At 56.1% G+C, this 23,009-nt stretch overlaps 1 protein-coding gene across 1 annotated transcript in view; it reads left to right on the top strand.

Annotated features, from left to right (window-relative positions):
• The window catches only part of MYH9 (myosin heavy chain 9), a 93,211-nt gene that overhangs the window by 40,288 nt on the left and 29,914 nt on the right, over positions 1-23,009 (top strand). The window contains exons 4-13 of the mRNA XM_022599874.3: positions 10,974-11,001; positions 11,775-11,868; positions 15,916-16,008; positions 16,500-16,563; positions 17,125-17,223; positions 17,636-17,779; positions 18,526-18,621; positions 19,408-19,526; positions 21,289-21,441; positions 22,615-22,788. Of these exons, the coding sequence (XP_022455582.1) occupies positions 10,974-11,001; positions 11,775-11,868; positions 15,916-16,008; positions 16,500-16,563; positions 17,125-17,223; positions 17,636-17,779; positions 18,526-18,621; positions 19,408-19,526; positions 21,289-21,441; positions 22,615-22,788 (1,064 nt within the window). The remainder of the gene's footprint in view (positions 1-10,973; positions 11,002-11,774; positions 11,869-15,915; positions 16,009-16,499; positions 16,564-17,124; positions 17,224-17,635; positions 17,780-18,525; positions 18,622-19,407; positions 19,527-21,288; positions 21,442-22,614; positions 22,789-23,009) is intronic.

Genomic DNA, 23,009 nt, shown 5'->3' with positions numbered 1-23,009 from the left:
TCCTTTGTGTTGATCAGGAAGTCTTGGCCATAATGGAATGGCCTTGATGGGAACTGAGGAGCCACCCCAAATTATGAGGGTGAATGGGTGGGTGTTTTCATCTTTTGGACATCTGTAGGCACAGGAAACCTAAGGTCTTGTTGCTTTTTAAAAATTATCTGTGTGGGTGCTGGGTCCGTGTACTTTCTAAACCTCAATCTGAGAAGTTTTTGCCCATTTCTGCTTCATGTTAGACTCGGTGCAGCTCTTCAGCCCCCATGTTGACCGAGGACGTTTCCAAGTTCCCTCTTGTCGCACACAGTTGACCCGCAAAGCAATCAGCAACAGATTTCTTGTTCTTGGGACAGGGAGGAAGTTAATTAACAGAAGTTGCCCCTGTTAGGACAAGATGGTTCACCAGTAAAGGAAGTTCTCGAGCGGAGCCTTTGGTGCCTGCCCTGAGTCAGGTATGGACAGTGGAGCCTTGGGGTCTGCAGGCTGTTAGAATCAGTGCCTCTCTTTTGGAGAGCGTGTCTTACTTATTAGCACATGCTGCCCCTCTGGCTTGGGGGAACACAGGTCTGTTCTCTGACACTTACATCCTAAAAGCCACAGCCAGACAGTTCCTTTTCTGCTTTTTTTTAGGGAGGAACTAGAAAAAGATTTCCTCCCTGAGCTGGCTGTGGCTTATGACATACTAGCATTTATTCTGCCAAATAGGGGAGTTGGTGGCTTTGTCTGGAGACTTTTATGAGATGAGCTCTTTGACTTCTAGGGACCTCCCTCCGTCTTTCATCTCTTAAATGCTCTGGTTTGCCTGTAAGTCCTGATTTATGCCTGCAGTCTTGCAGTTAGTATTAACACTGCCCTCTCTCACTTTCAGAAGCGCTCCCGTTTGGATGATGAATTATATGGTTACTTTACCTGTTTGTCGGACGAAGCCAGGGTTTCTCAAACTTGGCACCATTGACGGTTTGGGGCTGGATATCCATTCTCTGTTTTTTTTTTTGGGGGGGGGGGAGTTTGTCCCGAGCATTACGGGATGCTTCACAGCATCCGGGCCTCTACGCACTCGATGCCAGCAGCACCCTCCCTCTGCAGTTGTGACAACCAAAAAGGCCCCTAGGCATTGTTACCAAATGTTCCCTGGGGGGCAAAATTGTCCCCACTGCAGAACCCCTGGACTAAGCATTGCAGATTGGTTTTATTCTAAGTGTCAGCTCCCATCAGTAGTGCCTTGCCTAACCCTGTGTTGACAAAGGATCTGAGACTCAGTGCCAAGGAATGCTGGGATGGATTAGTGCTGTCTGCCGTGGGCACAGGTTGGGGCATGGCAGTATATGGTAGCCTGGATTAGGCCATGGAGGTAGGAGATTGGAAAGTGCCAGAATACTAAGAGGTTGAGTACATTACTCTGGCACTGGAGGCGATGGCAGTCCAGGTGGAGAGACAGACATGTTTGTACACAGGGATCTGTGGCCAAAGCTGTCTAACAGGACGAGTTGCCACCTCCACCCGGTGCCAGCGTGACTGTGGCAGGTGTCGGCTGTCTTGGGAATTCAGAGGAAGGTGTGGCCGCCGAGGCCTAGGGTGGTCGGAATGGCACCCTGGAGGTCGGCTCCTGTGGAAAGCCTGGCAGGTATATGTCAGTAAATGGTTGCAGCACGGCCCAGACGTGCCGGCCCAGTCTTGTTTGTTTTAATCCTCAGCCTTGGGTTTAATTAAAGTTGCGGTAACCTGGTACGTTCACCCTCCCAACCCTGGCTTTCCCGTTTGGTTAATTTGTTGTCCTGGGCATTACTGGGTCTTCCTACCTTGTGGTTGAACCGATCCTCAGGATTCTGTAAAGCGCGGAAGGCCGGGAAAATGAGAGAGCGGGAGGCAGACGTCTGCCCTGCGGGGACAGGGTACCCAGGGCTGCCCGGGGAATTCGGGAGAAGCAGCATCGTCGGCCCTGCGGGGACAGGGTACCCAGGGCTGCCCGGGGAATTCGGGAGAAGCAGCACGTGGTCTGTCAGACGCACGGCTAGGTGGGGAAAGGGCGCTTCTGACTTCCACCCTCCGTGGGAAAGAGTGTGTGTGTTCTCACAGGAGAACTGGCCAGTTGAAGAATTTGAGCTCAGTTATCTCCCCAGGAATAGAAGAAAAAGACCCTCTTTGTTAATTAGTTAGAATGCCAGGTTTGGTTCACTTTCGGTGACTTTATGGTATTTTAATGAGCTCCCAGCATTTCTGGGGGAGTGGCAGCAGGGTCTGCTCTCATTCCAGACCTAAACTAATCCAAGAACTATTTAACCCTTCGCTCTGCACTAATCCCACCTCTGCTTCTCAGCGGAAGCTGCCCCAGGAGTGGTTGGTCACCAAGGGCCCGGTGAGTGTCCACATGCCTCTTGGTGCTTGACTAACCTTTTCGGGTAAACGAGGAAGGGCAGAATTTGAGCGTTCTCTTCACATCTGAGGACGATCCTCCTGCATCACAGGTAAAGGGACAGGCCCAGAAACATTAACTAACTTTGCCCAAAGGCCCACAGAGAGCCAGCCCCAGACACCCGGTCTCCCGACTCCCGCCCTGGTGCCCATCCTCCAGGGTGCCGTGGGTCCTCCTTCACCCTGGCTGGTGTTTGGAGGTATGCTCCCGTCCTGCTGGCTGGTTAGGGCCGGAGGGGCCCTCCTGCCCCTCTCTCTTCGTTCTCCCGGCCCTGCCGCCTGTTGCCCCTGTGAAGCTGTCTGCCCTCCAAGGTCTTTCTGAGGAAAAGCTCCATGTTGGGGAGGTGCTAGGTAGTGCTTCGAGGGTCCAGTAAACCCATGCCTTTGAGCAGACTCACCAGGACAGGCCGCCGAGGAAGCCGCGGATGTGATGATTCCACTTAAGCAGGAATGTGCCGGCCAGGAGGCTAAGGCCCTGCCAGGGAGCCCTGCCAGCCGGCGACACACAAAGGCCCCGCTGTCTGAGGGAGGCCTGGAGGCAGCAGCTCACCCCGAGGGCTGCGCTCTGTCACCCCTGCCACACGGTTACCCCTGCCGGCCGGCCATGCTGGACGCAGCCCCTCTGGGGCCTGCTGGGGGCGGGGGCGGCCTGGGAGGCAGGCAGGTACACTGCAGCAGGAGCGTGAGGGCCCAGCACCTGGGGGCCCACCTATCTCGAGGGCCGCCTTGACAAATGACACAGCCCTTCTGGAGTAGGTCAGCAGAAGGAGTCTGCCGGGTCTCTCTCGGCCTTAGCTTAAGGGAGAAGCTTGCCTTGTGACCCAGAAGTGTGCAGAAAAGAGAGCGTGGGGTTCAGACTGGTCGGCGTCCAGCTCTGTCACGTCCTGACCGACTGGGGTCCACTTTGGGCCTTCACTTTCTCATCTGCTTCTTGGCCGGATAAACGTACTTGGCAGGTTTACTGTCAGGATCAAACAAGGGGCCGTGCGTACGGTTCCTGGCCTGTGACAGGTGCCCATTAGAAGGTAGCAGTGGGACCTGGAGATGCAGTGTCTTGACTGAACAGTCCCTGCCTTCTGCAAGACCTGCACACGGCGTATCCCGTCCATCCACGCTCCCATTTGCGTGATGAAAGTGATGACCAAGTGCTTCCTCAGGTGGCTTCTTAATCTCCTCGGTGAGCATCCTCCCAGAGGCCAGGCTCTGGGTACCAGCACATACAGGAAGTGGCTTGTTGTAGCTGATTCCCTGTAGTGACCGTGTGATACACAGGTGTGCAGTGGCCTCTAGCTTGTCTGATGTGGTCCATGGGCCTCAGATGGCAGCACGAGGCCTTGGGGTCGATGTGGCCTCGGGGGTCTTCAGGAGAATGCTGTGCATGCGAGAGACGGTTCCTCCGTGGCACTGGAGTCGTCCTCTGTTGATGTGCTGGTGGGCTACCAGAGGGGCGTCATGACAGGCAGCCCTTGGCCCCCTGCCCCAACACCGAAGCCCGGACAAGGAGGCTGCTTGGTCAGGCCCCCCCAGAAGGGAAGTCGGCCCACGGAATGAGGCTACTTAATTGTGGTCATGCCTGTCAGTCTCATTTCTATATAACGGTCTTTCTAGAAGAGGAATCTGTGGTTAATGGGTCCTTTTCAAGGATTCAGCTTTCGGCTTGCTTTTTTTGTTTTGTTTTTAATCCAAGCCAACAGGGCGGCTCTGCTTTGCTCTGGGCCGGCTGAAGTGGGAAAGGAGAAAGAAGTGACCTCTTGGAACCTGAAACTTCGGCAGTGGTCGAGAACTTGGGCCCATGTCTCTGTTACTGTAACCCCCCTCGCCCCAACAAACAAACAAACAACAAAAACTCACCTGCATAGTCTCTAATGGCTGAGCTGCTTTTTGCTTTTTTTTTTTTTTTGCAGTACGCAGGCCTCTCACTGCTGTGGCCTCTCCCGTTGCGGAGCACAGGCTCTGGATGCGCAGGCTCAGTGGCCATGGCTCACGGGCCCAGCCGCTCCGTGGCATGTGGGATCTTCCCGGACCGGGGCACGAACCCGTGTCCCCTGCATCGGCAGGTGGACTCTCAACCACTGCGCCGCCGGGAAGCCCTGCTTTTTGCTTTTAACTTCCCTGGCCTAGTTCCTCTCTCACTACCTGCTGAACACTGCCTAGCAGCTCGTTTTTCCTGTTTTCTCAAGTTCTGGCCCTGAGACCCCAGGAGAGCATGTCCTGGTATGTCAGGGCTGAACATTGGTGCATTTGGAGAAACGGGTTGCTTTCTTCCCCTGCCTGATTTCTGGAATTAAGCTATCAGAAGAGAACAAAGTAAATTCCCTAAAACTAGAGAGATAAAGAGAGCTGAGAGTCTGCAGGCCTAAAAGTCAGGATAATGTAAGTGGCTTCTGTAAAATCCCTTTAGTCTTGACCAAGGCTAATGGCCCAGTATCGACCTTTGTAATAAATTCTGTTCTTCTAGCAAACAGCGCTGACTGGGGCTCGGGGTGCCATTCCAGCTGGGCTTCCTGACTCTTGTCGAAGAGCTGGTCTCTCCAACACGAGCTGGACCGCAAACGCAAATAGGGCAGAGCTCTAAGCTGAAAGCTAAGAACAGAAGCCCTGTTCCAGGAGCAAAATCTGGCCCAACAGTTACCAGCCCATCTTTTATTTCATTTGAGCGCCCTTCTCAAGGCGACCGGAGCCACTGGCTTCTGCAGGGAGCATCTTCACGTGCCACCGTGGTTCGTCTCCTAGCATTTGTGTTCCTGGTTCTCCAGGTTTGACCGAACCTGGGAATGGGACATTCGCAAAGCCTGCTGTCCTCCTTGGAGGGCTGTTTGTGCTCCGACTTGGAGCCAAGTTTGTCCTGAGCTTTGCCTGGCGGTGTCCATCTCATTTCCTGCTCGTGTCCCTTTGTTCTTCCTTCCTGTCCTCCCCCGAGAGCCCAGCCCTCTGCAGAGCTGTGACCTGTGGCTTAGTGCTCTCTGTACCAGACTCAGCCGGGGCCTCCTCCTGCCTGTCTTTTCTTTTCCCCGAGGGATTGTTTCAGAGCAGGGCAGAACTGGCCTCGGGGGTTGTCAGGTGCCCCCCGTGTCCTCGTGGCCTTTGCAGTGGGCCGTCTACACTCACACGTGGCTTTGGAATCTCCCTCCATCCTGGAAGGCTTATCCTCGGCAGCAACCCCACATGGAGTTTTTGCTTCCGGCCCTGCCCGCAGGAAGGTGGATGAACAACGAGCAGTGGTTTGGGCACGTTTGCCTGTGCGTTGGGAGCCCACCTGTGTGAGCCGCCGGGTGCGTTTTGGCCAAGAGAGGGCTTGTCGGGGGCCTCGCTTGCCCCCAAACAGAATGAAAGAGCAGTCCCTCGGGCTTCTTCCTAATTGTCAGGGGTGCTGGTTGGGGAGGGCTGCCCGATCTCTGTCTCCTGTACCTGGGTTTCAAACCCCGACCCTACCCCGGGGAGCACGTGGGTGGAGGCAGTGGTTGGGGCCAGCTGGCTTCTGGCCTGGAAGCTGCTGACTGAGCGTCTGCTTGGTCCGGGCCCACCCTTGTACCTGGCAAGAATGTTGCTGGTGCCCACGCCGTGTGCTTGGGAGCCACTGGCAGGCTTTCCTCCTCGCTGGCTGACCGCGGTGCAGGCAGGCAGGCAGGCTGCCTGGGCTCCGCGACACGAGGCCGCTGAGGCGTGGCACCAACCCGCAGCCTCTGCTAGCAGGAAGCATTATTTTGCACCTGCTTTTCCTCACCTCTCTGTTTGCTTCCCAAGCGCTTGTAACCCAAGCTCGTGAGTTGGGCTGGCTTTGGAGAAAGTGGCAGACAGCTTGCGAGGCCGGTGTGACGCATCGTGAGTGGGGATGGCCCGTTCCGCGCAGCACTGAGGCGGGGCTGCCGGTGGCACAGAGGGCCCTGCCCTGTGGGAGCAAAGTGGGGAACTAGGCAGGCATCTGGAGGCCTGGGTTCTTAGCCCAGCTTACGTGACTTTGACCAAGTCATTGGGTTTCTCGGGACTTGGTGTCCTGACCTCTAGATGCAGGTGATTGGACTGCGTGCTCTCTAGAGCCTTCCCAGCCTCCAGGGTCTGAGCTCAAACCCACAGGTCTCCCCATGTTTTACACCTGGCGAAGTGCTTTGCATTTTGGCCCATTGGGACCAAAGTGCTGCCCCGGAGTTTGCCCCAGCAGCCCGGGGCTCCCATCCCAGGTGACACGGAGCAGGGGTCCCACAGGGGTCTGCTGTGCAGTTTTCGCAAGACAACCCCCTTGGTGGTGGACAGTCTGAGGCCCGCTGGCCATGGGTCGTGCCGTCTCTCACCCCACGCAGGTGTGTTGTCCAACCTGTAGCTGCCCTTGCATTCGTTTTTGCTTGGCCCGTATGCACGGCTGTCAGTTCTCGAGAAACCCGGCTGACCTGAAGACAGGTCCCGTGGGCAGGACCCTCTTCCAGGTGCCCCCAGAGAGCAGCCCCGCGGCAGCTCGGCAGGTGTTATCTTAGTGAGCGCTCTAGTGAGTCAGCCCTGGGCAGCCGCTGTTGGTGAACCGGGCCCGTTCCCTTCCTCCTGTTACTTCCTGTCAGGGCTGATGTCACATTGCGGCTGAGCAAGCCTCGTGGCCTTTTATGGACAAGAATCGGCAGCTCCTCTCACAGAGGAAATGAGCCAGAAGGCCCCTCGCATAAGCCCGTACCTGGGCCAAAATACCTGCGGTCAGGGCTCCCCTCCGCCCACCTGTGCCGGGGCCTTCTGAGCTGGCTGGAAACACCTGTCTGTTTGGACATCGGAATCGGCTCCAAAAGGCCTCAGGGCTTTTGGGGTTTAAAATAAAATCAGGGCAGGGAATGGCCTCATCACCGAATATGTAACTTAAAAGCTTTCTCGCTGTCGTCATTCCGAGGAGGCTGCGCAGTGGGGGAGCTGGGAGGTGCAAAGGGCTGGGGTCATTAAGGACAGTTTCCAAGCGCCTGCACTGTGCCTCACGCTTCAGGCACCCGTATCATTCGGTCCTAGGAGTGGCCCTGCCCTCTGATTCCCCAGAGGCCAAGGGGCCAGGCATCCCGAGGGGCCGTGCAGAGCGAGGATCGTGCCCCGGGCTCTAGGGCGCGCAGCCACTGGCTTTCTTCTCTCCGCCGCTGCTCCAGACACATGGACTGGTGGTTGTAAAGTGTGCTCGCAGGAACCCCATCTCCACTGCCCAAGCAACTCTGATTTTTATCACCTGCTCTTCATATTAGGGACTCAGGAAGATTTTTATCCTGAGGAAAGGCTGCTGCTGCTTCTAAAAGAGTTGAAAAAAGCCCTGAAGAGATGCGTATTCTGTCTCAACCCCATCCCCGTCAAGTCAGTACCAGGGCAGGAGGGGTTCAGGGGCCTAAGTCAGGCTAACGTCTTCATTCTGCGGGGAGCCTGTTTCCCAGAACAGGGCTGTCTTTGGTGGGCGCACTCCCCTGGTTCTGGGCTGTCGGGTTCCTGTCTGTCTGTCTGTCTCCTCTGTTGTGGAGGAAGGAAGGGTGTTTTCAAATAAGCCTTCGGTCCACGTAGACCCAAATAAGGACTTGAGCGAACAGTGGAGTGGTCTCGACTCTCGAGGGTCCGTGTCCTGAGAGCTGACCATGTGGGGAGTGAGCGTTAAGGAGGGTCCCAGCCAGAATGCTCTGGGGCTCTGGTAGAGTAAACTGCGCCAGGCGGAGAGCCGGCTGGCTGCTGAGAATTCCCTCCACCCCCTACCCAGAAGAGATGCTTCTGAGCTCAGGAACCGAGCAGAAGTGTGCTGAGACAGGCTTGGGCAGACCAGGGACAGCGCCTGCTTCACCTACCTCCTAAGAGATTACAGACCCAAACCCACTGTAAAAACTGCGAAGACCGACGCTGGGGGCCACAGTGTCATTCATGGTGGGCAGGTGGATTCGGGGGCACCCGCTGGTGGGGGCAGAGTTGAGGAAATCAGAAAGGCCTCCCATCACTTTTCCTCTGTGAAAGCATTTGCCCAAATGAATGTTCTGGCAAAGCAAATTAAGGTTTCTTTAAAGTGTAAAATGCAAGGATTGGAGGGTTTCCTTTTACGCCGTGTTGACAGTGGTCACTTGGCTTCAGGAATTGGAGGTGGAAGGTCAGAGGGGAGGGAGAGCTGGAGATGGTGGGGTGGATGGAGGTTACATGAGGAGTTTGGGTCTGAAATTGGGATTCGAAGCGTGTGCAGGCCTGTGTGTATGTGCGTGTCTGTGTGTGTGCACCCACAGGCGTGTGTGTCTGTGTGTACATGTGCCTGTGTGCATACACACGTGTCTGTACATACTCCTAAGCACGCCTGTGTCCGTGTACATGCACTGTGTGCACGCGTGTCCACGTCCCTGCGTGTGCGCACGTGGGTCTGTGTGTGTGCCCACATGTGTGTGTTTGGGGGCTCTGCTTCCTGTTGTTCAGCAGTTCAGCATCGGACTCCTTCTCACACAATCAGAGGAATTCCAGCCATCCCGGGGACCAGGCCTGGGCAGCCCTGGGAAAACAGTTCTTTCTGGGAGGGATGGGAACGTTTCCTTTTATGGTAGTGGCAGCCGCCCGCCACCCGCCCGGCCCGTACAGGTACATTCTTGCCACTCTCCCAGCGGGGACGGAACACGCCCGCTGCTGGGCCTCTGCCGACATGCAGTGGGGGAGGTGCAGCCCCGTCATAGCTGTTTTGGTTCCAGACTCATCAAGGTGGGGTGGGTGCTGGAAGCTGCCACGGCTTCCCCAGCCTTTAGCACCGCTCCTGCCGTGCCTCTCCCCCGCTCCCTGCTCCACCGCCTTCCCTGCTGCCTTATCGGGACCCGGCCGGGTCTATGAGACTCAGCCCAGTCTATCTCAGCCCCTGCTGTGCAGCCTCGCAGGGCCTGGTCCTGTGGGAAAGTCGAGAGGGTGCAGCAAGGTCACCCTCTGGGTCTGCTCTGAGCCCTTGCCCGGTGCGGGGCAGGGTGTGGGCTGTGTCTGTGTGAGTGGCCGGGTTCCCTCCGCACCCCCCCACGCTGTTGATATTTCCAGGGGCTGGAGGGAGGGCGGGGGCAGCTGCAGCTTGTGTTGGATGAGCGGTTTCTTTTTACTTCTCCCTGGCCGGACTTCCTCTCTCCCTCCTGAGACAGGAAAAGAGGTGGTCGTAAATGCCCACCCGTGCAGGCTGCTGGGATCAGTGCGCTGGAGGCTCCCCTCACAGAGAGGCTGGTGGCCTCGCTGCACAGTGTCTCTACTGGTGCCGAACAGCTAAGTCCGTCTCCCGAGGCCGTACACACAGGCAGCCCTGAGTCACCCTCCCGATGCCCTGCAGGTTCCTGGCTGGGCAGTTGAGCCGGTGTGGGTGTCCTTCCAGATCACCGACATCGGTGTCTGTCCAGCACTGACACCCCTGACAGCTACCAGAACCCTTGCTAGTTCTCAACTAGTTCTCCTGCTGCCCTGACCAAGCCGTCGCCACCCATCACAGCGACTTCATGATGGGGAAGTGGACAGACCGCAGCCACCGGTGGAGTTCATTCTATTTACAGGGTTCCGGGCTGGGTCCTTTTCATGTTCTTTCTGTTTTTCAAACTAATCCTGCTGGAGAGTTAGTAGCATGTTTACTTTATGGATAAGGAAACCGAGACTCGGGAATTACTGACCTCGCTGCAGCCCAGTGTTGGTCAGTAGCCTGGTCCTGGATTCAGGCTGATTTGACCTCCAGGAGGTGGGGGTCTCCCAGGCGATGGGATAAAACGAGTTTATATTTTCAGCTGTTGCTTAAAATTGCACACTCGGTCCTGAGTCAGGTCATCCCTAATATCTTAAAGCATTTCTGCGAAACTTCGCTTTCAAAGCCTGGCATCACCGTTCCTCCTGCCTTCCAGGGGAGGGCATTGTTTATATCCATACTTGCTGACCGGTTCACAGAGCTGGGAGAGTTGCTGAAAATTCCTGGCCTCCAGGCCTGGAGACCACAGGGCTCACAGCAACTGGTCAGAAGCTGATTCTGATGAGCTGCTGTTCTTTCCGAGCTGCCTCCAAACTCCCATTCCTGAGAGTTTTCCCCATGCCAGACCCCACACTGGTGCTTTCACGTGTGTGACTTCCACACATACCACATCCCCCAGGGCTCCAGGAAGCCCGTGCCGAGACAGCATCTTAGCCCAGGCCTGTCCCACGGCAAAGCCAGCCTTGACCTCACCGCTCACCCCACGTCTTACCTGTGCCTCTTACCCGGATGGGGACAATGTTTAAAACACCTGCCACGGCCCTTGTTTCCAACAGCGCCAACCTCCGGTTAGAAACACGCGGGGCAGGAAAGTAGACTTCCGGGGAGCTTTCCAGAGGTTGGCTTTCTCGGAGGGGGAGCAACAGAACTCTTTCAGTGTCATGGGGCCAGGTGGGCGGCCAGGGCAGGCAGTTTGAGCTCCCGGAGGAGGGAGCAGCTGCCCCATGTCGCTGCCACCCAGGAATGTCCCTCCTCCCTGTGACGGTGGCATGGAGGGCCAGCGTTCCAGGCTTCACGCTCCTGGGAAGTGGGCAGGGCGATGGGCGGCTCTTCAGAAGCCGGAGCGGGAGGCTTTTCATGTCTGCTGGAGGTTAACCTGATGTCTCTTTTGTTTCAGACCGAGAGGACCAGTCCATTTTGTGCACGTAAGTGTTTCTGTCCGGGTGGCAGGTCCTGCGTCACCCTGATCTGTTCTCACTCTTGAAGACCCCTACCAAAACCTAGGTTGATGAGATCCATTCCCAATTCAAGCCCCTGCCGCTTGCCCAAGGGACAGGCTTCATGTTTGCTCCTTAGTAGTCCTGCAGCGTGGATGAGCTTGATTTCATGGCCAGAGATTTAATCTCCTTCCTCAGAGGAGGCGGTGGGGATGAGGGTGGCAGTGCGGAGAGGAAAAGCAAGCGTCTTCTCAACAAGGCAGGGTTGGGAGCTGCTTGGGCCCCCAGGACACGTTCACCCTGGTGCCGAACCGTGGCTTTCTTTATCTGGGTTTCTCACCTCCGTCCTCTGAACCTAACGAGGAGCTGATAAATAAACCCGTAGCCAAGGGAGTTAACGGTACGAAACTTTCCTTCGAGTGAAGTTTCGAGGGAACATGTATAAACGCCTTTGACCCCTGAGTCGACAGCTGCCTAAAACTGCCTCCTGAGACATTTGGAAGCAAAGGCTGCCAAGTGACCAGGGCAGGCAGCGGACAGAAGTTTACTCTGGTCAGGGCTGCGGAGGGCCATGGGAAATGGCCCGAGTGAGGATTTCAGAGCTTACCATTTGTTTGCCCGTCCCCTTTCTTGCTACTGGCTGTTGGGTCCCTCACTGGCACCCCACAGAATGGGAGACAGTAGAGCTCGTAGTGGGAAAGGGGCAGACGCCGAGGGTTTGGCCACCTCTCCCCTGAGAACTTCCTTGGCTGTCCCGGCAGGGGCGAGTCTGGAGCTGGCAAGACGGAGAATACCAAGAAAGTCATTCAGTACCTGGCTCACGTGGCATCTTCCCACAAGAGCAAGAAGGACCAGGTGAGTGCAGGCCTTCCTCCCCGAGGAAGATAACTCAAGGATTCGTGGTTTGGCTCAAAATGAGAGTGTTTGGGGGGCTGAAGCAGAGGCCAGGCCTGCTTTCACTGAGGCTGGGAGTGGGTCTGGTGGTAGCCCGCCTGTTTCTCCCTTGACCTGCTAACTTTGAGTCGCTATGGAAACCGGAGACCGCCCGAGGTTCGCAGCTAATGCTGCGTGGCCCCCACCTCTGAGGTCGGAAGAGAGGTTCCGAAACTTGGCTCTCAAGTTGATGGAGACGTGCAGGATCTCGGGCAGGCCTGCACTGGAACCCCTGCTTCTGTTGCCTGCTGTTGAAGTGCCTCTGGGTGGACAGCCCCCAGCGAAGAGAGAACGGGCAGCTGGAAAGACATCTCACTTCCCTTTTTTTCCCCTCTCCCTCTTGGTGGATTGTGGTCGAACCCAGCAGTGTCCTCGCTAGGTGAGCTGCACGTTTACTGCACGTTCTACACCAGGAATGCGTGTTCTGTCCATCGTGTGCCCTTGAATTACGATTTTTTTTTCTAAGCAGCTTTTCACCCCACACCATTGTCGCTCTCTGCGTCTAGACCTCTTGTAGGCTCGGCTCACTGACTGTCTTGGGAGGAGGGGCTGGGCTGTGACAAACGGTGACCTCGCGTGCACTCTGAAATGACAGCTCCTGCAGAATGGGGACAGGCCTCACCACCTAGCTCTTCTCAGCTGCTCCGGTCAGGCCCAGAGTTCCCATGGGCACACGGCACGGAAGGCCCCGTGCAGAACCCTGACCGAGGCACAGCGGAGTGGTCATCTGCCCTCCTGGACCCTCACACGCTCAGTGTTCTGGACCAGATGGAGATGGGTGGCTCCCGCCTGCCACCACAGTGCCAGCCCGAAGCAGTGCCGGGAAGGCTTCCCCAGAGTGAGGTGTGATCAGTCTGAAGCATGCCCATGTGGTGCTCTCTTTCTCTCAAGCACACTCTTAAACTTCCCTGTGAAATCTAAGTGTCAATGGTGTCTCCTCAAGCCATCAGGGGGAACTGTGCCATCTGGGTGCCCCCCCCCTTCCTGGGGCGCCGTGTGCAGCCTGTATAAGTAAGTAGTGGTGTGTGTCTCTTTGCATGTGGATCTGGGGTGTGTCCTGCAGAATGTCCTAGAGCACAGTCTTCTGGAATCGAACCAAAAGTAACTTTTCATGTGTCCAACTTCGCAAGGCATTCTGAATCTTTCTCCAAGAGTTATATTTAGAAACGAATCAAGTTTTCTTTTGCTCCCTCTCTCTACCCACCTCCCTCCCCCATTTTCCATTCTTTTTAGGGGACCTATTTTTAAAACAGGGCTGTGAGGTTAGGAGTTCTCTAGCTGTGGTTTTCCATCTCTGGATTTGCAGTAAAATCCATTTCCCAACTATTCATTGAATGCCTAGTATGTGCCTGGATCTCTGGAGGGTGGCCTTGGAGTCCCTGCCTTGCGGGATGGGAGGCGGTACCACAGTTAGAGAGCAGGGCTCCATGCGCCTTCCGTCATGGGCTGCTCCAGCTGCAGGGGGGAAGGCAGGCCCCCAGCACTCAGGACGGCAGGTGAGGGCTGTGACATGCAGGGGCACACTTGTCACGTCCCCTTTCTCAGGTCACTTTGTGTGGCGGACACCCTGTCCCTGGCTCCAAGTTCAACTCGAGCGATCGAATAGGCTGCCCCTGGCTTCCCGTGACCGCTCAGGCCCTCAGTTGTAAAGGCCATTGACCAGTTTGGTTGATTTCCTTGCCTGAAGCTGTGTAAGGATTTCCCACACACAGCTGGGCCACGAGACACTCTTGAACTTGGTCTGCGCCCTTGTGTTCTGGGCCTGTCGCAGCATACTCTGGGGGCGTGCGCTCCCCGCCGTGACCCAGGTGCTCATCCCAAGACCGCCCGTTGGGACACCCCACACCTTACCTTGTGGGGGACCGGGCTTTGGCCAGACGGCAGGTTGGCAAAGCAGAGCTTGGTGAAGGGACTCTCCAGGTGGGCTTCCAGAGGCTGAACAGTGGCCTTTCACGCTCTTCCTCTTCCTCGCTCTGTTTTCTGTGTACTAGTTAGAGCCCCGGGCAGAAACTCCACCCAGTGAAGCCCTTCAGGAACCGCGTGGGTAATTCCAAACCTCATGAGCACGCACTGCCTACCTTGTAATTTCACAGTATGTGGATTTCATTGAAAAATAAAGGTCTCTTCTGTGCCTTATTGAAAAATAAAGGTCTCTTCTCTTCTCAGTGAAGAGAAACCCATAGGTTAGCTGCCACCATTGTCAGCAGGGAGCTCGGCTTGGGAATCTGAGGTGGTCGCTCCTGGGTTGGCCTGGTGGTCCCACGTCCACGGTAGCAGCCCGTGTCCCCGACAGAGGCCCTAGCTTTGCGTCCAGGCTGGCGGCAGGCTCCGGTAGGCTCCCATCTGACTGCGGGAACGGGAGTGGCTCGGCCAGCTTGGCAGCCTGGCCTGTGCTTTGAGAGGATGTTGTAGTGGGTGGGTGAGCAGAGCTCATCCAAATCTGGCTCCATGGGCTGCCTTGGCCACCTTCCCAGGCCCGCCTGAGCCCGGGGGGTGGAGGCCCAGTGTCCTATGACCGCTGGTGCCAAGCACTCCCATAGAGCCTGCCTGGGGCTCCACTGACCCTCCTCCACTTAATCTGTGCGGTCCAAAAACAAGACTCCCCAGCCCTGGGAGGAGCCCTGACCGGGGCTGGCTGTGGGAAGAGGAGTGTCTGCCGGGGCCCCTTCTGGTCTCTGGTGGGCTCGGCCCGACCCCAGAGCATCCTCGGTGCTCTGCCGACAGGTCTCATCTGTGGCAGGTGTGCCTGGGAGGCTGTAGTTCACGGCTCTCCCGGGAGCCCCTGCTACTACCCGTTCTGCTCTTTGTCACAAATTACAGGCAGCCTTTATTTCCGGAAAGTCCTGGCTTGACTCCAGCCCTGCTGATAAATATAAAACCCCACCTGGCCCTCGCGTGATGTCCTCTCTCCCTAGAGGGTGCCTGGGTATTAAGGTGAACAAGAGCCTTATTTTCCTCAGGCAGTGTTAGTTATTACCTGGCCTGCTGGCAGGATGAAAGGCCTGCCCACCTGACAGGATAGAGCCCCCAGGTGGGGCCGGGGATGCAGGGGGCAGGGCAGTGACTGACAGGTGTGAGGTAGAAACCTTGAATTCGATGACCTACTTTGCTGGTTGATGGCTGGATGACCTTGGGCAAATCATTCCCCCTCCCTCAACCTCTGTTTTCTCTTCTCTGAAATGGGGCTATTCTCTCTTTCCTACCCTAAGTATCATGAGGATCCAGGGTTAAGAAGGCATAAATAAGGGGGCATTTTGTCAACCACCAGGTGTCATGAGACCCCAAGTAGGGTTTATTGGTGTTCTTGATAAGTAATTCAGAGCGCAAAGTGGGCCTTGTTGATCCCATGCTCAGACGCCTGACCTGCTGGGAGCAGGTTTCAGGGCGGGGGGAGTGGAGGACAGGGGACCAGCAAGGGGAATGCAGAGTTTATTAGGACACGGACGAGACGAGCTGGTGTCTTCTGTGGATCTGGTTCCCTCTCTCCTTGTCCTATGGGAAAAAAAATTTTTTTTGTGATCTGTCAGATGAGGATTAGAGGCAAGGAGGACAGAGGGAGGCCAGCATACCTGGGAAGGAAACTGTCCAGGGGAAGGAATGGTGCCTTCATGTCTCTTTTTGGCTCACGTGCTACTTCGCAACGCATCCTCCAGGGTTGATCCAGGCCACTGGGCCAGGTCCCCAGAGCTAGCTGGGTGAGCCGCCTGCTTTCCTTTTCGATCACTGGTCGGTTAGCCCAGAGAAGTAAGTTCAAACCAAGCAGGGTTTCCAGATGCCTGGCGGGAAGGTCACTCTGGAGTGACACGGGGACTGCCAAGACTGGTGTGGCCAGAGCCCATCCGGAAGCCCCAGTCCCTGGCAGGTCAGATGTGTGGACAGAGCTCTGCCACCTCCCCTCCACCTGGCGGGGCAGGTCTGCCAGCCCACGCCACTGCCTGGCCCTCACTGCCCCGCTGGGTTCCTTTCCAGGGCGAGCTGGAGCGACAGCTGCTGCAGGCCAACCCCATCCTGGAGGCCTTCGGGAACGCCAAGACCGTCAAGAACGACAACTCCTCTCGATTTGTGAGTGCCGGCGCTCACGGGCGCCTTCCCACCGGCTGCTCGCACCGCAGACGCGGAGAAGGGTCGGACTTGGTGCTTCCCGGCCTGTCGCGTGCAGTAGGCTGGGTCATGCACCTGTATAAGGAGCTTGCTCAGCTCGGGTGGCAAAGCCAGCGAGGCAGTGGGGAGTCCCTGCCGGTGCCCTGCTTGTCCTGCTGTAACCGGCAGCCAGTCAGAACGCAGGACCAGACCAGGCAGGAGGAACACCTCCAGATAACTTCTTCCCTCCTCCCCTCTTCCCCTCTGTGGCGGCACTTGGGCACCGCTGGAGCTGGGCCCGGCTCAGGCTTAGCCGTGTGGCCCTTCTGAGTCCCGAGCACCCATGCAGTTGGGGTGCGGGGCCCCTGGCCGGGGACACAGGCTCAGTCTCTTGGCTTTCTGCCTCCAGGCTGTACCACTGGAGGTGGGACTGGAGGATGGGGCCTCTGATCTCTTCATCCGTCTTTCCTTAGGGCAAGTTCATTCGCATCAACTTTGATGTCAATGGCTACATTGTGGGAGCCAACATTGAGACTTGTATCCTTGTGGTTAATTGTAACAAGTGTTCTGGGTCTGGGGGGGAGAGATGTGACCTTGATGGAGAAGAAGCTGCTTCCTGATTCCAGCAGTTTCCCCTTTCCGGGCCTGTTATGACACCTTGTCTGTGCCACCTGGAAGAGGACCAGGATTAAGCTCATTGAGAACTCAGCTCAGAGCTCAGGTTTCTCTTTACGGGCGGGAAAAAGTTCAGCTTAGAATGGGATGGAACCATGGAAGATCATCCAGTGTGGGTCCCAGAGAGTGGAATTGGGTGGACGCTACCTTATTTCTCCCTGGTGTTATAGCCTGTGCTGGTGAGAGTGTTCTGAGCTCTGTTCTCTTGTGAGAAGGGGGCCCTTTAAACAGATAAGGCTCCCAAGTGTGAGGGCTGCTGTTTGCACAGGCTACACCCGTGAAGGGTAGAGCCAAGGTAGTTGGCCTTTGTTTTGTTTTGCCACTTTCTGCTGGTGAAGTTCCGTGGCGTTGGACAGGGCTGGGGGCGTGTGGAGGGCTGGCTGCCTCCTCTCCAGCGAGCACGATTCCTTAATGTTTGCAAAGACCTCCTGGAGAAATCTCGTGCCATCCGCCAAGCCAAGGAAGAGCGGACCTTCCACATCTTCTACTACCTGCTGTCTGGGGCTGGGGAGCATCTCAAGAGTGAGTGGTGGGCCCACAGCCTGACACGGGGGCTCCCCCTGCTGTCGGGCCACACACTGCAGTTAGGAAATGAAATCTTGGCCTTTGGGTGGGCCAGAGGGGCGTGACTTCCGTCCCTGGGCCGGCTGACGGCTTGGCCTCTGTTTCCGACCATGCCAGAGGAAAGCCTGGCAGGTCCCTGTGCAGCTGCGGACCTCGGGGCCCCAGTGCTCTCAGGCGGTGGTGGGGGGGGGGTCTACGTGCGTGCCCATCTCACACACTGGGGAGAGGGCCTTTCCAGCCACTCCGCGGTTTCTGGGGTATTTCAGGGCGCTCCCCAGTCTCCCACACCTTTGAGGTCACGGTGTTGACTGGAGCGTCTGGTTCCAGCACCTCCTGACCTTCACGAAACCTTGCCCTCTGCCCCCCACAGCTGATCTCCTGCTGGAGCCATACAACAAATACCGCTTCCTGTCCAACGGGCACGTCACCATCCCCGGGCAGCAGGACAAGGACATGTTCCAGGAGACCATGGAGGCCATGCGGATTATGGGCATCCCAGAGGAGGAGCAGATGGGTGAGGGCCGGTCCTCCTGGGGCAGCCTGGGGAGCACTTCCTGCTGGTGCTTAGGGAGTCTGTAACGGCCAGGAGGAAGGCCCTGAGTGTGTGGTAGACGGTCCCTCGGATTTGAGGCTCAGGATTATTTCTTCCCAGTCGTATTGCCTGGGGACATAGGGGAACAAAGGACAGGCTACTAAGTGCCCAGAGTCTGGGTCCACCACTCGTGTTCTTGCCATTTGCTAAAAGTGGGCTAGCCCTGCTTTGTCCAGGGCGAGCGTGGAAGGGGCTTGGCTGGGGCCTCCGCGCTGGCGAAGCTCAGAGGGAACACAGTGTGCATCTTGCCTGTGTCTTCTCGTTTCTCTAGAGGGAGGGTGAGGAGGGCCTGAAGGCTTTATTTTAGGAAGATTGGGGGACTGCGTTGGGGGACTTCCATTCTCTAGCGTTAGGGTCAGTCACCTTTGCTCCACAGATAGCATGTGAATGGATGGGCGTGGCTGTGTTCCAATAAAACTTTATAAAAATAGACCATGTGCCCCTGGGTAGAGGTGCATCCTTGGTCCGGACTTGGAGATGTTGGGAATGTTAACAGAGCTTGTATCTAAGCTGAGGTCAGCCAGAGGCCCTGGAGACATGCTTTAGGCCGAGGCCTGGTGCCCCCCACGTGGCTCGTCTTGCCTGAGGGCCTCTGGGGGGAGACACCCCACTCAGGGGCTTATTCCACCCCCCGCCTGATTCTGACCTGCCTTTGATTGCACCCGAAGGCTTGCTGCGGGTCATCTCGGGGGTCCTCCAGCTCGGCAACATCGTCTTCAAGAAGGAGCGTAACACCGACCAGGCATCCATGCCCGACAACACAGGTGACCACGTGGGCCCCTCACCTGAAGTAGAGGGGCAGGTGCCTGGGCTTGCACTGGCTTAGGAGAAAGAGTCTGGGAGAGATTCCACACACTCCTGTCTTTTTTGTTGCGTGTGTGTTCGTGGCTGCCCGTCACTCTGTATTTTTTGTGAAACACACATGAACACGACCCTGCTGCTTCTTCACAGAGTAAGCATTAGAATGAGTTCGAAAACCCATGATCCTATGGCCCAGCATTTCCCCTCATTTGTTCTGAGACCAGACCGGTTGTCTCTGTAAAACAGTCATTTCTGCCGTCACTTGCCTTGCATGTGAACTCGCGAGGACATGAAACAGTGTCGTCACCCCAGCTCCTCGGTCACTGCTAGTGCCTTGGGTCGTTGCAGGTGACTCGTTTATGTTAGCCTTAACATGCGCTTCTTAGGGGCTCTTGAAAAAATTTAACCCATGTGCGTGTGGATTGTCCTGTTCCGTCCCTTGTGTCTGGGGCAGCGCTGCCTCGAGTCAGTCCTGTTTGTGGGTAGGACCCTCTTTCACACCCAGGACATGGCCGGGGGTGTGCGGAGGTACGGATGCCAGGCCCCCCCGGTTAGGACCCGTGCCGCCGGCCCGAGGGGAGAGCTGGCTGTTCCGTGTGCCGTGGGGGAAGGGCTGGGGCCCGGGCTGGTTGTCCGGTGACGATCGCCCAGTAACCACAGCTTTCCCAGGGTGAGCAGAGGGACCCATTCTCTTGGGTTTAATTCAAGCCTTTTACCCCTTCCTCCTTTTACCCTTTGAAAAACATCAGCTGCCCAGAAAGTGTCCCACCTGTTGGGCATCAACGTGACCGATTTCACCAGAGGAATCCTTACCCCTCGCATCAAGGTGGGACGGGATTACGTCCAGAAGGCTCAGACGAAGGAGCAGGTAAGCCCTCTGGCTGGGGTCGGGCCGCCTCCTTGGCAAGGGCCGCTGCGGTGGCCAGGTTGAGGCCTGCGCTGCAGCACCCTCGGTGTTCGGTACTGTCGCCTGGGTTCCTCACTGGGTCCTCACAGCACCTCGGAGAGCAGATGGTGTTACCCCCACTGAGAGCACGAGGAAGCTGGGCCCAGGGTCCAGGAACATGGCCAAGGCCCCCGCCTAGGAAGCGCCACCCTTGGTGGGAACTGTGGGCTGCCATGTGCCTTTTCCCTGGAGTCGATGTTGAGCTGATTGGCGGGCGAGGATGCAGGGGTGTCCTGTTCCAGGAGAAAGCGAAGCAAGCCCAGAGTGTTCCTGTAGCACAACTCATCCTGGTGCCAGGGCGGCGGCACCCGCCATTCTTGGAGCCCAGGCCTCAGGGCTGTCTGTCCCCCACGTGCTGTCCTGCTGCACGTGGCGAGAGCCGGGCAGGGGTCTGTGCTGCTCGCACGTGCCCGCCGCCCAGGACCCGAGTCCCTGCCCGCAGGGCCTCTGTGGGTGGTTTCTAGTTTCTCTCACGGCCCTGGCGCTGGGTGGTTTTAGGCCGCTGCTCCTCCCGTCTCTCAAAATTACTTTGAATTCACGTTGATGAGTTCATTTTCCAAAGGGTGCCGTCCACTGGGCCTCCCGCTGGTGGCTGACAGCTGATTCTGGGCAAAGCCCTCCCTCCAAAGCTGTTTTCAGAAGACAGCGGGCATGATTATGACCAACTGTTCATTTCCCTGATAATTAAAGAAGCTTAATTTTTTCATTATGAAAATACTACATGAACACTTAAGATTCAGAAAAATCAAAAAAAATTGCCCCAGTCCTACCCAGTGATGCTTACTGGGCAGCTTTTTCCTTCCGGCAAGGCCTTTTCCTTCTTTCTTTCTTGCTTTTTTTTTTTTTAATTTACTTATTTATTTATTTTTTGGCTGCATTGGGTCTTCATTGCTGCACACGGGCTTTCTCTAGATGCGGCGAGCGGGGGCTGCTCTTCGTTGCGTGCGCGGGCTTCTTATTGCGGTGGCTTCTCTTGTTGCAGAGCACTGGCTCTAGGTGCACGGGCTTCAGTAGTTGTGGCTTACGGGCTGTAGAGCACAGGCTCAGTAGTTGTGGCGCATGGGCTTAGTTGCTCCGTGGCATATAGGATCTTCCTGGACCAGGGCTTGAACCCGTGTCCCCTGCATTGGCAGGCGGATTCGTAACCACTGCGCCACCAGGGAAGCCCCCTTTCTTTCTTTTTTAAACGTAGTTGTCACCCTGTTTTTTAATTACGGAACTTCTTGAACATTTGCACAATAAAGTGGAGAATAGCGCAGGGAGCCCATGTGCCCATCACACAGGCGTCTTCAGGAGTCCCTGACTCAAGGCCAAGCTTGATTCCTGGTTCATCCGGTCGCCCTGCACCCCTAACTGTGTAACTTGAAGCAAATCTCGGACATCTTGTCATTTCTTCTGTAGATACTTCAGTTCGTCTCCATTTATTTTAAAAAGGTCTTTGCAGATGCCTAAGTTCGCTCTGCCTGTATTGTTGGATATTTAGGTTACTGCAGCTTCCTTCATTGTAGATAACACCACAGTGAACGTATTTGTGCGTGAAGCTTTTTTTCCATCCTTAGGGCTGTTTCTCTTGGTGGGGGGCGGGGGGCGGCCCACAGGTGACATTATTGGGGCAAAGGGAATGAGGACTTAAAGGCTTCCTGTATCTGACTCCCCGCCCCACCGGGTGTCCCCCCCCCACCAGGCTGACTTTGCCATTGAGGCCTTGGCCAAGGCCACCTACGAGCGCATGTTCCGCTGGCTGGTCCTGCGCATCAACAAGGCTCTGGACAAGACCAAGAGGCAGGGCGCCTCATTCATCGGGATCCTGGACATCGCCGGCTTCGAGATCTTCGATGTGAGCTTCTCCCTTTTGCCCCCTCCCGCCTCCTGAGCCTCTGGGCTGCCTTCTCCTGGGACTGGGATCCTTTCTCCCATAGCCCCACAGCAATGCGAGCTGGCCACCTCCTTGCTTGTGTGGAGACACAAGACACCGGTTGGGTGTATTTTTAGCTTAAACAAGATGCCCTGTGGGGTGAATTGGGAGATTGGGATTGACATATATACACTAATATGTATAAAGTGGATAACTAATAAGAACCTGCTGTATAAAAAAAATAAAATAAAATTCAAAACTTAAAAAAAAAAAAGAAAAGATGCCCTTTGCCAACCAGAAATGCTGGCAAGAATGATACCTTCTGGATGGGGTTCCAGGAGGCCTCATGGACAGGGGCTTTCTGTTGATTTATTGTTTATGTATTCTCAAATATTATGAGCGTTGTGACAAGATATTGTCCCTGCCCATAAAGACTTCAGGTAGGAAAAACTGATAAAGTAGATCAGCAGAGGTTCTTAACCTGGGGTCCATGGCACATTTCAGAGGAACCATGAACGTGGGTGGGGAAAAAAAAATCACCTCTTTATTTTTACTAACTTTTCATTGAATTGATGCCGTTTTTTGAATCGTGGCTTGAGCGGAGTGTGCAGACCTCAGTTGCATTAACAGTGGTTGGATGTGTCACCACTAGAAATCAGACGTTTTCACGTCACGACAGTCATCGAAGAGATCTAACATCATTTACGTTCATCTCTCCTTCAAAATTCTGGAAGTTATTAAGCCCATGGCTTGTGCTTTTTAATGAAGGAGCACCGTGTATTCCCATGTCACCGTAGTTTGATAATTACCTTTCAACATCACTTCTTTCGTTGAGAATCTATTGTACGCGTTTAAACACTTTATCCTGAGATGAGGGACTTTACCAGGCTGCTGGGGAGGTCCGCGGGCCCCAGGAGGTTCTTCCCCAACACCCGTCCCCTGCCTTGCCGAGGGCCTTGCGGGGCCGTGCCGAGGGAGGGTGGGCGTGTCTGTGACCCTGTCTCCGCCCCGCAGCTGAACTCGGTCGAGCAGCTGTGCATCAACTACACCAACGAAAACCCCAGCACCCGTCCCCTTCCTTGCTGAGGGCCTTGCGGGCCGTGCCGCGGGAGGGTGGGCGTGTCTGTGACCCTGTCTCCCCCCGCCCCCCCGCAGCTGAACTCGTTTGAGCAGCTATGCATCAATTACACCAACGAGAAGCTGCAGCAGCTCTTCAACCACACGATGTTCGTGCTGGAGCAGGAGGAGTACCAGCGCGAGGGCATCGAGTGGAGCTTCATCGACTTCGGCCTCGACCTGCAGCCCTGCATCGACCTCATCGAGAAGCCAGTAAGAGCCACGCCTGGGGGGCGGGGCTTCACCCCCGCCCTCTTCCCTCTGCCCTTCTGGGGCTGGAACTCCCCAGCATTCTGACATGAAACGATTTGCTTTTGCGATGAGTTTTTTTTTTTTCATCCGTTGCATTTTCTAACGAACGAGAACCCGTGTGGCTCCCAGGCCCGTCGGCCAGTCCCCGCGATGTCCGAGTCTGCCCTCTTGTTTTAGAAACT

This window comes from Delphinapterus leucas, chromosome 11 (genome assembly GCF_059928025.1).
Source record: "Delphinapterus leucas isolate spDelLeu-1000000601 "Yukka" chromosome 11, BTC_Dleu_Yukka2, whole genome shotgun sequence".
Taxonomy (NCBI): Eukaryota; Metazoa; Chordata; class Mammalia; order Artiodactyla; family Monodontidae; genus Delphinapterus; species Delphinapterus leucas.
This window is presented reverse-complemented; position numbering and strand designations above follow the sequence as displayed.